The sequence below is a fragment of the Carettochelys insculpta genome, chromosome 4 (genome assembly GCF_033958435.1).
Source record: "Carettochelys insculpta isolate YL-2023 chromosome 4, ASM3395843v1, whole genome shotgun sequence".
NCBI lineage: Eukaryota > Metazoa > Chordata > Testudines > Carettochelyidae > Carettochelys > Carettochelys insculpta.
The window spans coordinates 42,834,082-42,850,864 of NC_134140.1; the positions used below are offsets into that span (position 1 = coordinate 42,834,082).

The window sequence follows — 16,783 nt, forward strand, 5'->3', positions numbered from 1 at the left end:
AGGCTTTTTTTTTTTTTTTTTAAGTAGACCAGTAGCCTAGTCCAGGCCCCTTGTCACTGCCCTGCAACTCCCAGTCTCCACCCAATGAGTTATCATGTCTCTACACACTCTTGATTGCTTAAGATGCCTGTGTTATGTCATCACAAGAAGAGTTAACCTTTTAACACACACCCTCTACTTCACTGTATTTACACGGGTGAACAGTGAGTTTCATTCTGTTTCTAAAAACCAATGTTTGACTCTCAAAAACATTGAGCCTCATTTCTCCCCTCACCAGTACCGATGTAAGTCTGGAATAATTCCTCTAAGGTCAATGGAATTGCAGTGGTGTAATACCACTGCAAGTGAGAAAAGAATCCAGACCTATTTTCATTTTTGTGAAAGACTGTTGGCTTCTCCCCTCATTCGTTCTGAAGATACCACCCTGATCATTTTCTGTTTCAGTTTTGATCAAGATTAGAATTATGCCAGTTTCTGAAGGGAGGAAATGTTGTACTGTTACCTGAATTCAAGGATATGTACTCTTCCAGATTTAATGCAGGAGATATTGATAACAACCTTCCTTGGATTAAATGGGTATGGCAGTCCTATATTTTGCTAAACTCTTGAGTGTGTTTTCAAGGAGTAAAGTACATATGTTTTTTTACTTTGATTTAAGATTTTTTTTTCTTTTGTCTGCTGTGGACCAACGGAGAGAGACATCAAAAGGAAATTCAACAAGAGGACCTATGAAACCTTTCTATAACTCTGCATCTGACGGGAGAAGAACTAAGAATGTGAACCAAAGCTTATTGAAATTGATAGAAAGATTTCCATTGACTTCAATAGGCTTTGGGTTAGGTCCTAAATGAATTTAAAATATATGGAAATAGGAGATGGATTGTATTTCCTTCTCGTTTATGTTTGAAAAAAATGTGCATTTTCTTGCAGGCATGCAGAAATGTTCCCTCTTTAAATATGTATTTCCTTTTTATTTAAATTGTTTTTCAAATTTTCTTCTGTGGCTGCTGGCTTTTAGATGTTAAACTTTAAAATGGGGAAGTTTATGTTGGACACACTTGCAATTTTTTTTTTTTCCCAGAATGCATGATATGACTTAGAGACACTTGCAATACACACATAACTAACTTTTAACCATATTTAAATGATAAATAGCAACACTGAAATGCACACATACTTCCTATGGACACTCACATTATTTTGCTTTTTGTCTCTTCAGAAATATCAACTGTAAGAAAATTATTTCAAGTGAATACACAAGTTAATACTTCTGGTAGGTTATATTTAAGAACAATTATTTCTTCTCTTTTAGAGATATTTTCTTTTGTACTTTTGCTGCTGCTGTTAGAAAATTCTGTACAGTATGTTGTCATTGCACAGTGAATAAATATTATAATTTACCTATTATTTAAACTGTACAGGATTGGAGCCTCAGTCACATTTCATCTTTTCTCGATGGATCAGCAAATGCATTGAACTAGCTTTAGTTTATTTCTGGGAGCCAGTCTGTTAGTATAGTGAATTTTGCTCCACGCAACATTCTGTTTTATAAAATCTAAGACGTGAGATTCATATTGCAATAAAATTCTGCATTTTTAAATTAACTGGCATAGCTAGAAGGAGGCCCTTTTAAAAATAAAACTCTTCTGTTCAGCCAGCTTTGAAGCTTTGTCTTTTCATTCCAAGGCTACTTGCTTCCAGTCCAGAATGTAAAGTTTGGCAGAGCTGATTTAGGAACAGATTTAACCCTTCGCTTTTAAGGTTTTATCTAATGCCAGTGCTTCCGTTTAGGAATTTAAGAGCCACTGCTGAGCTGTCTCTCTTTGTGTTGGCTAAAGAGAAAGATAAAGCTCTACCAGATTTTAAATACTAAAGTAAGCCTTAATGGAAGGAGATGGTGAGGCTAGGGAGGAGGCACTGGGGACGTTGGTAACAAGTTCTGTACATGAAAGAGTGATAAAACCACCGATCTTAAGGAGTCCAAGTTTGTTTATTCATTCTTCTATAAAACAAAACAGTCCTGGAGCACTTTAAAGATTAACAAAATAATTTAGTAGGTGGTGAGAATTTAAGTGGAAAATTCTGACATCTGAAGAAGTGGATCTGTCCCACAAAAGCTCATCACCTAAAAATTATTTTGTTAGTCTTTAAAGTGCTACAGGACTGCATTTTTGTTTTGTGAGAATACAGACTAACACGGCTACCTCTCTGTGACTATCGATTATTCCATTTCCACCATCTACTTTCAGTCATCATTTCCCTAAATCTATCCATGCACCTTCCATTGACATTTCTTTCCTATTTTCAAATCTTCATTGAAATTAAGAGCATAGACTATTCATTCATGTATTTTTCATCACTTGATGGTTAGAGATTTTTTTTATCTCTTTCCCATGTGTTCAAAGATGTAAAAGTCTGTTTGAAATAGGTTTAAGGAAATACAAATACATTTGAGCCTTAATACTAGCGAATGATATTTTATATCCTGGTGTTGACTCTTTGGTGGAGGCAGAGGGGAAGACTCTCAGCCTGATTTCAGATCCTGATCTCTCTCTATGCATGTTTTGTGGTCTGTCACATTGTTTCTCCATTTCCCAACCAGTCTTCCCACATAGAACAAAGGCTAGATTTAGTCTTCCTTTCAAATTCTCTTTAAAATTAACTTTGCAAAAAAAAAAAGGTTTAGATTGGAAGGGAAAGACCATCATGCCATTCTGCATACTTCACTTCTTTTCAGAAGTCCAATCTGTTCTCTCTACTGAACTATTTCTCCTTTTAAGCGGTAGCTTGAAACATTAAATCAGAATGCAGCCTGCCCTATAAGGGGGGAGTAGTGCAGGGAGTATTGTCTAATGGGGTGGCTAAAGATCTTTTCTCTTTCTGTCTTCATTAGGGCCAATAATTATGAAATAGGGATTGCTTAAGGTTGTATGGGAGCAAAGTTTTTCTCAGTGGAAACTTGCAACTCACAAACAAACAAACAAAAAGCTTTTGTGAATACCCCTAGAAACTGTTTTAAGGCTTTTTTATGTGGGAAAAATTGTTTTGCAGCCATTATGGATATGGAGTTTGCATAACAGCATAGCTTTAAGTTTTAGTGGAATGTGGACTAGTGTGCTTCATGGCTTCTGACAAATTAATAGGTTAAAGTAGTTGTAGCTCAAACAAAGTGATATCTAATAATGGCAAGGTTGTGATCTGCATTCTCTCTGTTTCAGTACCAGTACTAGCATGTTTGAAGGGTTATTCCAATTCCCACTGGATTTTAAATCCAGTGGGATTTTTATATTAATACAAAAGTTACCTATTAGCAGAAATTCTCTGATTGCACAACCAATTCCTTATGACTTTTTTGCAGTACTGTGCTTTGTGTGCTGAACTGCTTTGCTTTTTTCCTCAGAAGTGCTGTCTCTGGCTCTGCGTACATACTAAAATTTCAGTCAACACAGCTACATGAGTCAGGGAGGTGAAAAAGCCACACCCCTGACCAACACAGGCATACTGACCTAACCCCCATAGTAGACACAGCTGTGTTTGGTGAAAGAATGCTTCCATTGATGTAGCTGCCATCATTGGCAGGCCTGTGGGATGGGGGTGATGTTCCCACGCCTGCTGTTTCCATCCATTTTTTCTGTGGGGTTACACAGGCCTAGCTATGGTGATGCAGCTGTGCCAGTGTACTTTCCGTAGTGCCTGCACACCCTGGATTTTCACTTTTTTTACTCTTACTCCCTCTTCCTGAATCAAATTGCTAATCTAAATTTGAGATATTCTTTTCCTGGTGTTGTTTTGGGCCTGGACAGAAGGAAGGGAGGGCTGGAGGTAGGAAGGAAGGAAAGCACTTGCTTACTTCTCCTCTGTTGAACTATCTTTTAAGGCTCCGGTAAGATGATTTCTCATTCAGTCTCAGAAAGACTCCCTGACCTTTGGATGTCATCAGTATAGTTCTTCTCACGTTGTTCCTTCTTCTTAATATTGGAGATGAGAGTGAGGATTGGATTGAAACTCTTGAAGGAAAAAGTAGTTTGAGCATCAGAAGTGGTTCTGAAGTGGCATGATTGCAGAATCTTGGGCACCTGAGTTCAGGTGCATTGTATATTCATTTTTGGAAAAGCAGTAATGGTGGATACAGAAGCACTGCTGATTTAGAGGCAATCATTCAATTATTTTGTAATTATGTCAGTAGTACTTAGCAGTTTCTAAACGATGATTGAGCCTCACAACAGCAATTGATGCCATCCCGTTTCCCCCTCACACAAAAGCCAAATAAACAAGCTTTGTGCAGGGTACTGTGCGCAGGATGAGAAGGGCAGAATCTGTGTGCACTACTCCAGCCATCCATTGGATCAGATCATTGGTCAATAGTCCAGATATTTAACTAGAACAGGGGCCCAAGCTCTTGTGCAGCTGTTTTGGGGATTTGTAGCTGTTGGATCTGTGTGGCTAAGACCAGCCCCCATCCCAAAACCATGTCCCTTCGCATGAAGTTTTGTGCTTCCCCTCTATCTTTGTTAGGGGTACAGTGCTGTGCAGGCTGTGGCTGCTGTGCCCAAGGGGAATTTCATACAAAATAAATAGATGCTTCACATCTTTATCATCGGAATACATGTTAAGTGCTTACTCACATCTCTGAAAAACAAAACAAACCTGTCAGGAAGTTAAAACTGAGAACTCTCTGATGTTGACAGGAAAATTAACAATTTTGACAGTAAAAATTATTTTCAGAGGAGTTAGATCACTGAATATTGCATAGGATTTAAACGGAGCTTTTTCCTTTAGTAAAGGGCTGGGGTTTGTCTTTTCTTTTCACTTGCTGTCTTTTTTTGCTTGGGGTTAGCTGTGGAAGTGTTGAGGGACTTTGCTTAGACTTTACCTTTGCACCTGTCTTTATTTGCATAAAAAATCAATTGCTTGACTTGTCTTTTAGAAATACAGGGTGTGAGCAGAGTCTTATCAAAAGCCATGTCCTGTTTGGACAAGTTGGACTGCCTTGGCAAAGATCCATAGGGTGGAGTGAAAGGGAGGAGAAGAAATATTGGGTGGCTTGTTAGCAGAGTGGGGGTGGAATGTTTGCCTACTGGATGGCTGTTAATTATTTAGTGTCAGATTACATACAGCATAAATTCTTTAACTCTCATGAAAACACTTCAGTGCAAAATATTCGTCTAATTTGAGAAAGATAAAAACAACTCTTCTGATCTCTTTTTATATGCTTTGTGTGACTTTTATGGTTTCTCCTTGTTTTGCTATCTGGAGAGTGCCACAGGTATTTGAGAGTATACTTTAGTTTCTTATAAATTAATCTTATTTACTAAAAACATGCAGAGGGCTGTAAAAGTAGTAGTATACTACTGAACCTTTACTATAAGGTATCATCATAAATATCAAAATACAATTTTTCGGTTTCCCTTAAATAAATTCAGGTGTCAAAACCAGTGTGTCTTTCCTTCATTACAGCATTGTTCTTTGAAATACACAGATCATTGTTCCATGAATTTATTTTCACCCTTATTTTGTTCTATAACAATTTCTTAAGTGTCAGACTTTCAGCTTTTATAAATTGATTCTAGTGGAATTACACCATATGACACTAGCTGAGAATACAGACATAGAAATCTACCTTGCAGGACCAAAAGATCATGCCTGATAAATTTTCCTATGTCCAAAGTCAGCTTCTCTTACTATTTAGGTGGAAATAACACAGTAAAACAACAGTATAACACATTAAAGGAATACTCAACTTATATACTCTGACACGGCAATAAAAGTAAACTTTTCATGTACTCATTTAGATGACTATAAATGAAAGACAGAATTTTTCACTTTTACTCTTTGCAAGATAGTTTCTGTTGTCAGTTTCATTCTAACCTCTGTGCAGACAGGCTATAATTTTGCTAACATATGTATGTAATTTTACATATGTAAAGTTAAGCATATGGTGAAGAGTTTGCAGAATATGGGTCTTAGTCACTTTCTGTGATTTTTTGTGTGGATCTCTCACAGGAGCAGGAGAGAAACACCTTAAAATAGAAAAATGTGATTTTTCAAAATAAAAAAAAATGGCAGAAGGGATAGTTGGGAGGGCTCCCCCAACTGGTGTACTCCTTGAAATCATTAGACTCTTTTTTTTTCCCCTTCAAGTGACTGGATTACAATTTGATGGTGTTACTTCATCTAAACACATTGAAATTAACAATTGAAAGTTTCTAGAAACCTTTGAAAGCAAATATTTTCAAATTCCCAAATATATGAAGATTGTCATGCATTGTAGGTTCGGATTGTTTTTCATAGTGAAATAGTGTTTATTTTTTCTGTTCATGTATTGTTAGATATATAGGTCCATGTCTTTGGGAAGTCATGTGTAGACAGAGTTCCTTCACATGAAGGTGACTAGGAAAATTGAATTTATTGGAAAATTATATAAAATGCTTAAAACCAGAAAAATATGTAATTTAAATGATTTCCCACAATTGCAGGAAAGATTGCCTAATTATTTTTTAGCTTTCTCAACGGTATTATTGACAAACGTGCATAGAACACTTGATAATTTAAATGTATCTATTTTTCAAAGCTGTTACATACTTTTAATTTAGATAAAAGTGGCAGTACTGTACTACAGTATCTGTTTCTCTTTTTTTCCAACTTGGTTTCAGTCAGACTCTTCCTGTATATCAGGATGATTATATTTAGTGATGCTTTAGTTTGCTCTTTAGAATTAAAGCTGTGTTCATTTCAAGAACTTAGAATAACTGTTGTGTTATTTCCAATAAATTACTAAACTTTACAAATCCAGGAAACAGTAAATCGCTGGTAGGCTTGAAATAATTAATTCTCTCTCTTTCTCTCATGCATCTCAAATTGTCTTCTCCAATGCGTACACATGGATTGACTGATAATTATTGTCGGACTATTGGAATTGGCCTGATTTGGACATATATATTCTTGGGTCCCATTTAAATAATGGATTCATAAGGAAAAAAAATTCCAGACACGATTAAAACCTTTAAATCTGTTAGTGAGCCTTAAGCTTACACCCATTGCATTGTCTTGATTGAGTACAGTAGCATGTTTTATGGATTTCTAGTGCCATCTACTGGATGCAATTGAATTCGTTGATACAGCAGTCTCTACACACAAAATACACTGTTACAGGGGTAAGGTGGCTAAAGTAATATCTTTTATTGAATCAACCTCTGTTGATGAGAGGCAAGCTTTCAAACTTTTCAGGAGCTTTGTGTAGGCTCGAGAGCATGTCTCTCACCAATAGGCATTGGTTCAAAGAAAGGTAAAGTAAACTCTTTCATATTCGGCATTCTTTCATCCAGAACTCTCAAACAGCATTTTAACCATAAGTAAATTTTAGTTCTGTTTTCCATAAGTACAGTAGAGTGACAGTAAATACAGATAAATACATCAAATACAGCATAAGTTTACAGTATATAGCACTACTGTTGTTGGTAAATTAAGTACTGTGCATACATTTTTCTTTGTTTCTTAATATCTAATCTTGTTTTTCTTTAGTGTTACACATTGCTAAGTATACCTCTCTATTATCCAGAATACTTGAATATCCAGGAATCTCCAGGTCCTGGCTGCTGGATATGAAAGTGTTTACTGTATCTCACTCATCCAGTCTTTCTAATAGTGGGGACCAACACAGCTACAAGAGTATATAAACTACTGTGTAGTTAGGATGTACGCTTTGTCTGGGTTGGTAGAGTTGTATGCCATTCTCTTCTTATTACCTGGAAGACTCTGCCAGTCCATCAGGCTATCCTCTGGAAGATTCTGTTTGTGACTGTGCTTTCTCATGCATGATAATTGCATTCCCATAAGTGATATCAAAGATTTTTTAAAAAATCTTCCCAACTGGCACTTTTTAATGTCTCTGGCTGTGTCTAGACTAGCCCCCAACTTTGAAGGGGGCATGGTGAGTAGGGTGTTGGGAGATTACTAATGAAGTGCTGCAGTGCATATGCAGCACTTCGTTAGGCTAAATCTCCCTTGTGGCAACTTAGAAGCGTGAAACTTCAAAGTGCTGGCTTGCCCAAATTGCCCACTTAATCCTCAAAAGTTTCACGCTTTGAAGTTGCTGCGGGGGAGATTTAGCCTAATGAAGTGCTGCATATGCACCGCAGCACTTCATTAGTAATCTCCCAACACCCTAATTACCATGCCCTCTTCGAAGTTGGGGGCTAGTCTAGACACAGCCTCTGAGTGTTAACTTCCTTTGCTTACCTAAAATATTTGGCTTTACTGTGTTTCCTCTCTTGTATTTGTCTGTCCTGCTCCAAAGGCTCCTGGTCCTTGCTGAGGTCTTCCCATGCCTCCTCCATAGTTGTCACACTTGGCACATATGTAAATATGGTTAAATTACTACATTCCAAAATTTCTACACTTGAGATACTTTTATTGCAGATAGAGTTGAAAGTAGGCTTGAAGAAACTAACAAAGTAGCTGGCTCTATTTTTTTAAAGCAGGGTGGGCTACCCAGAACACAATCTCAATTCTGATATCTTATTTTTCATGAGGAAAACTGCGAGAAATGTACAGTTGTTTCTAAAGGGTGGTTGCGATGGCATAATTACTTTTGGTGAAATAGTTGAATAATTATTTTTGATGTATGATCGGAAGTCTGCTGTCTCTCTCCAAATTAGCTTTGTTTTTAATTTCTTCCTTGTGTGGCAGGAGGTATCAAAGCAACCAAGTGTTATCAGCATTACCATCAGTCATACTGAGTGGAAACTGGCAAGTATTGGGCTGCCATCTTTCCTGACTCTGACTCATTTCTATTCATCTTCACTATTTTTTCAGCTAAAAAAAAAAAAAGGATATCAACTTGGAATGATAGAAAAAATGCATGATGTGAGCTGCAACTTATTGTCTTCAGCTATGTGCAGTGTAGAGACAGCTAATTAAAGTTGAAACTTCATACTGTAGGGCTATGGTTACACTAGTAAGTTTTGCCGACAAAACCGGTAGAACGTTCCCATGCAAAATGTGTTTTTCCAATGGTTTATTGACAAAGCTCAGCTCTTTTGCCAGCAGCATTCTGCCTGTCAGCCATGAGGCATAATGCTGCTGTTGACAAAAAAGCTGTTCACAATCTCTTGGGGAGATCTTCTATCTACTGATAGGGCATCCACAACAATGGGCAGCCCTGTCTACTGTGCTTCCGGATGCCTGTTTTGTGAAAAGATAGCGGAGTACTTTTCCAGTTGGCTTTTATGTGTGGCTGCACTCTGTCGACAGAAGTTTTGTCAGGTAATCTCTTCCAACAGTGACTTCTGTTGACAGGGTGCTGTAGTGTAAGTGTAGCCTAGGTGTGCTGGTCTGCAATGGAAGAGCCCAACCCAGCTTCCATTTAAGTCGATGGACGCCATTTCATGACAAATGCACTGGACTCATTGGAAAGGTATTGTGCAAATTATAGCACTGGAATGTTTTAAGAAATTTTAAAAATCATTGTCCGATATGTGATGAGAAGACCTCTTAAACACAGTTGGCTATGTCATAGCTTATGTATTCTGAACTTAATGTCAAACTTTCATTCATAAGTACTTTAATGTTATTTTTATTGGAAAAAAAAGTATATGGAATACCTATTTGATACTTTTTGACCCTGGACTATGTGGACTGGATTATGCCTAAAAATGTTGAAATCATAGGGCTTTCCTGAAATTACAAAGTAACTGGTATATCCTACCACCAACCAGTTTTATTATAATAGAATTAGCAGATTTACCTGGTGTTGCTTGGATCGTTAACTAAGTTGGGGGCAGGGTGAACCGGAAACAGTACGTGCTTTATTTAAGTGATCGTCTTTTTCAAAAATATGGTGTTATGAAGTTAAGTTTTATTTTGGATTTATTTAAAAAGGAGATAGTTAAAACTTGTCTGTTAACTTTTTTTCAGTAATTTTTTAAGCTGGAATTCAATCAAGTGTATTTTTTCTTCATCCCTATAAAGTCTTATCATCTGCTGTGTTTTAACAAAAAAGAGCTATTGTCGATGTGCTTTCCAATAACTTTTTCTTCCAGTTTTCAAACCTTAAGCATTGATTTAGCTGTGCCAAAATAGAACACTCCTCTAAATTTCTCTGCTTTATCTGCTTTCTGTACTGTTTATTGAGAAGCTGTTCTGTTCCAGGTTCATCGTATTTTTCTGAGTCCTCTTGGTTCAGTTTCTTTCAACTTGCAATCATTTATGTCAATTTTGAGGATTGTACTTGATTTGGTGATTGTCTTTCTGTTTGGTTTTATGAGAAGCAGTCCCTTCCCTGACACAGCCAAACTCTTATATTGCTTTAAAGTATGCTAAGAGGAAGCTGTATACTCAATTTGGTGGTCTTAGCTCGATGGTTTAGGAGGAGCTCTTGATTAAACAGACAGATTGTCTAAAATATATAGCAGATATTTGAAAACATAAAGCTTTTCTCTAAATTTGGAAGAATTAAATTGAATACATTGAACCTGATAGGGGTCAAAACAATTTCAGAATTTTGATTCTAGACATTCTTACAACTTCACTTTTTTTTTCCTCCTTGTAGCTCAGAAAGACACAGACACCAGACGATTTCACTGAAAAGATGCTAATGTTTGACCCAGTCCCTATCAAGCAAGAAGCCATGGAACCTGTTTCAGTGGTAAGTCTTCAAACATGTTATTATCACCTTGATTTCCATGTAGAGTTTGTTCATACTGCCATTGAAACAAATCGCAAAATTCATGTGAACTTCACAGGGCCATAGCTGCCTCTGAGAACTGCTGTGAAACTGTGTAACAGAATACCCAAGTAGCAGCAGTAACTACGTTTGCATCAGTAGCATTATTTTCTCTTTCTGGAGAGTGCTGTTTGCATTCATCAGAGTGCCAGCCATACGGTTACTTTCATGGCAGTACCCAAGCCTTACCATGTCAGCTGTGCAGAGGAAAGGAGGGAAGTGCAAATAATAAACATCTTGCAGGGGTACCTGTGTCATAGGCAAGGAACAAACTTTGTGCTAGACTGTTCTAGAGTCTGGTGCCAATGTCCTCTCTGCTTTTGTGTACTTGGAAAATAGTTGCAAAGGGAAAAAATTTGACTAAGTATTGTATGTGAAAGCTGGTAATGAGAAGCTTATAAAATTAGATCATCTCTGTTTTGACTGTTGCTGTTACTGCCAACAGTGGTTATAAAACACTTAAGGGTCAGTTTGAGGCCCTTAACAAAGAAACAAAGTTGTCATGGATATTTTTATTTGCGATATTTGGTAGAAAGTCTTTGAAAAGCAGCTTTCCATGAAAAGTTTGCTGCCCTTACCAATTAAAAAATGTATAAGGGGTTCTCTCAATTTAAATCCAATTTTAAATCTACACATTTATTTACCTTGGTTGCTAAAAGTCTTTTAGATTATTAAAAATTATGAATATTAGGAACTTAATTTACTCTTTTACTGTGTTGTTCACTTTGCATTATTCTGAGCAATGGCAGGGAAATTACTGTTCTACCAGTGAGGAATAGAGATTTAGTCTCCTGACAGTTAGGTCAGCCTAGGCAGCTTGTGTTGACCTAATCATGTCAGTGGCTTCACTACAGCTTTCTGCTCATCCATGTAAATGCCTGACTACATGGACATACACAAAAGGCATAAGGTGTATGTCAATGTAGTTAGGAGCAGTGCAGCATCTGTGTAGATGCTGTGTCCCTGCCAGGCAAATAGAGGTGAGCTGCTCCTGCATGTGAGGACCATATGTAGGGGAAGGGGAGGCATGAATGAACCCTGCTCCTCCTTGGAAGATAGAGCAAGAAGCCCTGGGACTGTGAGCCATGAAACTGACAAGGCTGCCTGGCTCCCATCACTGCTCCCCACTGGGCCCTTTTCAGGTTGGTGGAAGTGCCCCGATGAGGGCTTGCACCACTGACCCAAGGAGAGTGGTGTAGACATGTAGCATCACAGTAATTACTGCCAGGCTATAAGTTGACCTAATACGTGTGTGTACATTTCTAGTGTAGACATGCCATATGAGTGTTTCTTAAGTGATTCAGCCCAGGGGTGGGATGTTGCACTTTCCTGTGGAGTTTGAAGATAAATTGTACCTTCTCTGTGCTAGGATTTCTACACTATCTTGCAGATTCCGATCTGCCACCACTCTGGCCAGCCATCCCAAGTCTGTTTCCTCCTATTAAATATGCTTATTGTCTTTTTACTTACTGCATTAAATGAGTGCAACTGGGAAAAGCAAATAACATGTAGGTTTTCTCGTAAGAAGGTACAAAGGGGGATGAAAAATTCAGTGAAGTTCCTCTCTCAGATATTCCTTAATTCTTCGTCAAGAGAGTAGGAATTTTTGAGCCTACCTCTATGAACAAACTGACCATTTAGCCCCCAAACCTAATATCCTGGTCTTCCCAGTTTTCCCTGGCAGTGCAGCTCCCTTGACCTACACTTAAAACATAGGTTCCTACAACTGCTGTGCTTGGGGAAGTGAAATATCCATACCCTTAATACTATTACTATGCTAATGTAACCCCCCTGTGTAGACATAGATAGGTTGAATAATACTTGCATTGCTCTCAGTGATTGAAAAACCCCTTTCAGCTCTGTAGCCTGTGTCTACTCTGCAGTAACAGCAGCATAGCTATGGTGTCATAACTATGTTGAAACATAGGCATGGGCTTAGCAAACAACTGGCCCGGAGCCCTCTTTATAGAAAGCGGGAACTCATTAAAAGTAAAGCAAGAAAAGTAGTAGCACCACTAAGGGACTGTCTGTCCTTCAGCGCTGGCACTACAGAGTGCATGGTTCCTACAGCAAAGGAAGACTGTTTTTCTTTGATGTACTTAATCCATGTCTCCAAGAGACAGAAGAATTTTTAGACAGAAAAATTCTTCCATTGACTAGCCACATCTAAAACTAGACCATATTAGCTGTTACGCTAGCCCAGTACCAAGAGTACCAAGGTTGATCTAATTTTTAAAGTATAGACCACGGCTAATTAAGCTGATTTTCTTAACTATTTCCAATGGGATTGATAGCGGAAGAGCTGTTGTCCAGATTCTCAGAGGAGTTGGGCATTCCGTTGACTTCACTGGGATATGAAAGTTCTCAGAGCCTTTACAATCAAGCCTTATAAGTGATGTATCTGCCTCTTTGATATCATTTCAAGAAAACAAGCAAAATGAAACTATTAAAATATATTAGTTATTTTACTGACAGTGCTGGATTAAAGTGTGTTATGATACACCATGTATTGTATATACAAAGTGTGTTCAGAAATACCACTATCTTATGACATTAACAAGTTCGGCAGGGGGAAAAGAATAAAATTATAATGTTGAAGTACGACAATGTGTTTCAAGTTGTGTGGTTTAAAAGATTAGCGACACTTCTTAGGTGGTTAAAACACACACCCAAAATATTTTGTCATCCTACTATCTATATATGTATTTTAGAGTTAGTCTGTCTGAGTCTGTCCATTTGTGCATCTGTTCAAGAAGTCACCCTAAACCGTAAGAGCTAGGACCATCAAATTTGGTATGCACCTTCTTCTTACCCTAACTTGAAGCAAAGTCAAGGTTTGGTTGTGCCAGGAAAATGGGAAGTGCCTGGAATCTGGTGGCTTTCCAGAACATGGAATGGGAGAGGCACAGAGAGGAGGGACAACATACTCACCACTGGGGGCAGCGAGTGCAAGGGTTAACTATACTGCAGAATGCCTGCTATACCGGAAGCAGCCTCAGCAGGAAAACAGTGGCCGCCTGGGGACAGGGCTCTAGCCCTGCTGATCTCCGGGCAAAGTGCCCCCCTAATGAACAACCGTCTTCAATTCAGAACAGATCTTAATCCCATGCTTAATTTCAAGCATATGAGTAGTGCCATTGACTTGACAGAATGCTCATGTGATTAAGTTCTTTGCTGATCTGAAGCCATCTTTAGGTCCATCTTTCACACAAACCATCACTCTTAGCAGAGTTCTTACATATCAGAACAGTATCTAGTAGTAGGAAAAGAACTCTTATAGGAGATCTCTCTTCACCTTGTAAACTACGGGGTGCAGGTCTATTGGCTGCTACCACAGGAATCTCTGGAAAGCCATCTAGTCACTCCTAGTGGGGAGCAAAATCTCAAACCACTTCTCTTCATTACTGTTAGAGTTCTTGTAGTAAAAAATTCCTCTTTACTGCCCTCCCTTCATGATAACATGCTTTTCCAGGCCAGACTGGAGAAGTAGGGGGCAGTGATAATTTTCTTAGAAAGTATTAATTCTTATCAGTCTAATAATGGTAACTGTTGCATCCAGAGGGATTTACAAATAATTCATAAATTTCACTCTTCTTGAAGACAAATTAAGCTTCTCTAGATGAGGAGTGAGATTCAGCAGAAAGTGATTTTCCTTTCACTTGAAGCTCAGTTTCACTAGAGCACTATATAAGTTCAGAATAAATCGGCTGTACTGCGTATATAATTATGTCCCATTTGACAGAATATTCTGACTTTACATTAATCTATAATGTCATAGCTTCCACTTTGTTTCAGTTTTTGTGTGACTAGCATAACACAAAATGTTGTTGATGATGTTTTTATTTTTATGAATATAATCTGAACAGTGAAGTTTGTTATGCTTTTTCTATTCTCTTAGAAGACTCCATTGGCTTTTAAGGTTTTTCTATACCTAAGATTTCTTCTTTTGCTTTTTTTAAGATTACCATAATACGTAGGGAAAAAACTTGTAAAGGAAAATGTCTCTTACTTTTTTTTCTGTCTCTGACATTATCTGCAGTTTAAATAGAAGCATGGCAAGTAAAATTTCAGAGTGAAGGAAAGCTTAGAAAAATGTGACAACCTCTCCAGACTGGCACAAAAAATAGCTGACTTAAATCAAATCTCTGCCAGCTTAGTTACGACAATGAAAACGTTTCAGAGGAATTCAGGAGGTCAGGAGCTGGTTTGAATCTCTAACAGTCACCTGTTTAAAAAAATACAATTGTCATCATCCTAATTTTTGAAGAATCTTTGTTACTTTGAATTTAATGTATAACTACTCTAAATTAATACTGATTAAAGTTCCTCAAACAGTTCAAAACCATTACAGTATTTTTCTGCACTAGGTTCAATAGATTGACATTTTGCCAATGTCAGTTTCCTTTGACTTGGACTCTTGAGTTTCCTTTGACTTGGAGTCTTGAAAAAAATAAAAGTATTTTTGTAAACTAGGTTATTGCTCAAACGTGTTTTATTCTTCTGCCGATTTCTTCTATACTGGAAAAAACTCTCCTCGAAACAAAGATTTTAATTGGTGGTTTTTCTTCATTTTGCCATTGCATTACTCTGTTACAGTCTTCCTAGGCTTTCTCAGTGCAGCAGGATTTTAAAAAAACACAGATCTGTTAGGCCCCTGTGCTGCAGAAACTTACACCTATTGGCTGTTTCTACACAGGCCACCTTCTTCAAAAGTGGCATGGTAATACGCAGCTGGAAATAATGCTAATGGGGCATGGATGCAAATTCCTCACACCTCATTAGCATACGGTCACATGATATGGAGTCCGGAAGACCATTCTTCCGAAGAATGGTCTTCCGGACTCCATAACGCCGTGTGGAAGCGTGGCCCCAGGGCAGCTTCTGGAAGGAAGTCCTTCTTCCGGAGGCCCCTTCTTCCCAAAAATTTTTGGGAAGAAGGGGCCTCCAGAAGAAGGACTTCCTTCCATAAGACCCCCCCGGGGGCCGTGCTTCTACACAGCATTTTGGAGTCCAGAAGAACAGTCTTCTGGACTCCAAATCACATGACTGTATGCTAATGAGGCGCGGAGAATTTGCAGCCACACCTCATTAGCATATTTCGGGCCACGTATTACCATGCCACTTTCAAAGAAAGTGGCCTGTGTAGAAACGGCCACTGAGACAATGGGCCAGCTCTTGTACATTAAGGCACTCCACTCCCATACACAAATGTCTGTAGACTCAGGACCTTGTATTTTCTTAATATAAAATTACTTCACTTGGATAAAAAATATTCTAGTAATTCTACTTTTTTTCACTGATTGAGAAGTACAGCTCAGAAATAATAATTGTGCACCTAGTAATGTTGTAATAATTCTTCCTAGGTTCCACTGATACCTAGCTTGAACCGCTAAGTGTTTCTACAGCATAGTGAAGTCAAGTGGACTTTGTACTATAGGCCAAAGAGCATAAGTTTTAACACAAACACTATAGCTTAGGTATTAAGTGTTTGAATTTTCTACATCCATGCCTTCATCAGATTCAGTAAATGCTGAAAACTGTACAATGTTTAACTCCTATAGTAGTGTCTTGCCTTGATCTAAGTTCTAGAAATGAAAAATGTTGCTACCAGCCATATAGGTGGTAGCTCTATTTTAATTTCCATATGTGTATGTTACTCTTTTTTTTAATTAATGCTAGTTATGCGTGTGCATGGAGTACAGAATAAGTAAGTCCGTTTTTTGCTATATCTACCAATCATAGGAATGATACACAAAAACTTCCCATTTTCTAAAGTGTGAGAGAACTGTTTCTTGCAATAATCAAAACAAAGAATAATTCCAAAACTTTTACAGTAACATTTTTGACTAACCTTCAAATGAGTAACAGTTAAAATATACCTAGGGCGGGCATTGGGGGAGGAGCAGAGAAAATGCAGATATAAGAGCAAGGAAGAGCTAGCTAGAATTTTTAGTCATAACAAAATGTGTTTAAAAATATCACAGGAGTGATTATATAGTAAAATTCAATATCTTTCTGCACATACATTATCTCTGTCCTTTCCATTTTTAAAAATTCGCA

General features: G+C 37.8%; 1 protein-coding gene across 4 annotated transcripts in view; it reads left to right on the forward strand.

Moving 5' to 3' along the window:
- The window catches only part of KLF3 (KLF transcription factor 3), a 33,729-nt gene that overhangs the window by 4,561 nt on the left and 12,385 nt on the right, over positions 1–16,783 (forward strand). For 2 of the 4 annotated variants that reach the window (XM_074992600.1, XM_074992603.1), the window contains exons 2-3: positions 1,220–1,273; positions 10,550–10,645. In XM_074992600.1, coding sequence (XP_074848701.1) covers positions 10,589–10,645 — 57 coding nt within the window. In that variant the 5' untranslated portion in view covers positions 1,220–1,273; positions 10,550–10,588. Of the gene's footprint in view, positions 1–33; positions 577–1,219; positions 1,274–10,549; positions 10,646–16,783 lie in introns of those variants that run through there. The other 2 variants (XM_074992602.1, XM_074992601.1) reach the window with 2 other exon arrangements.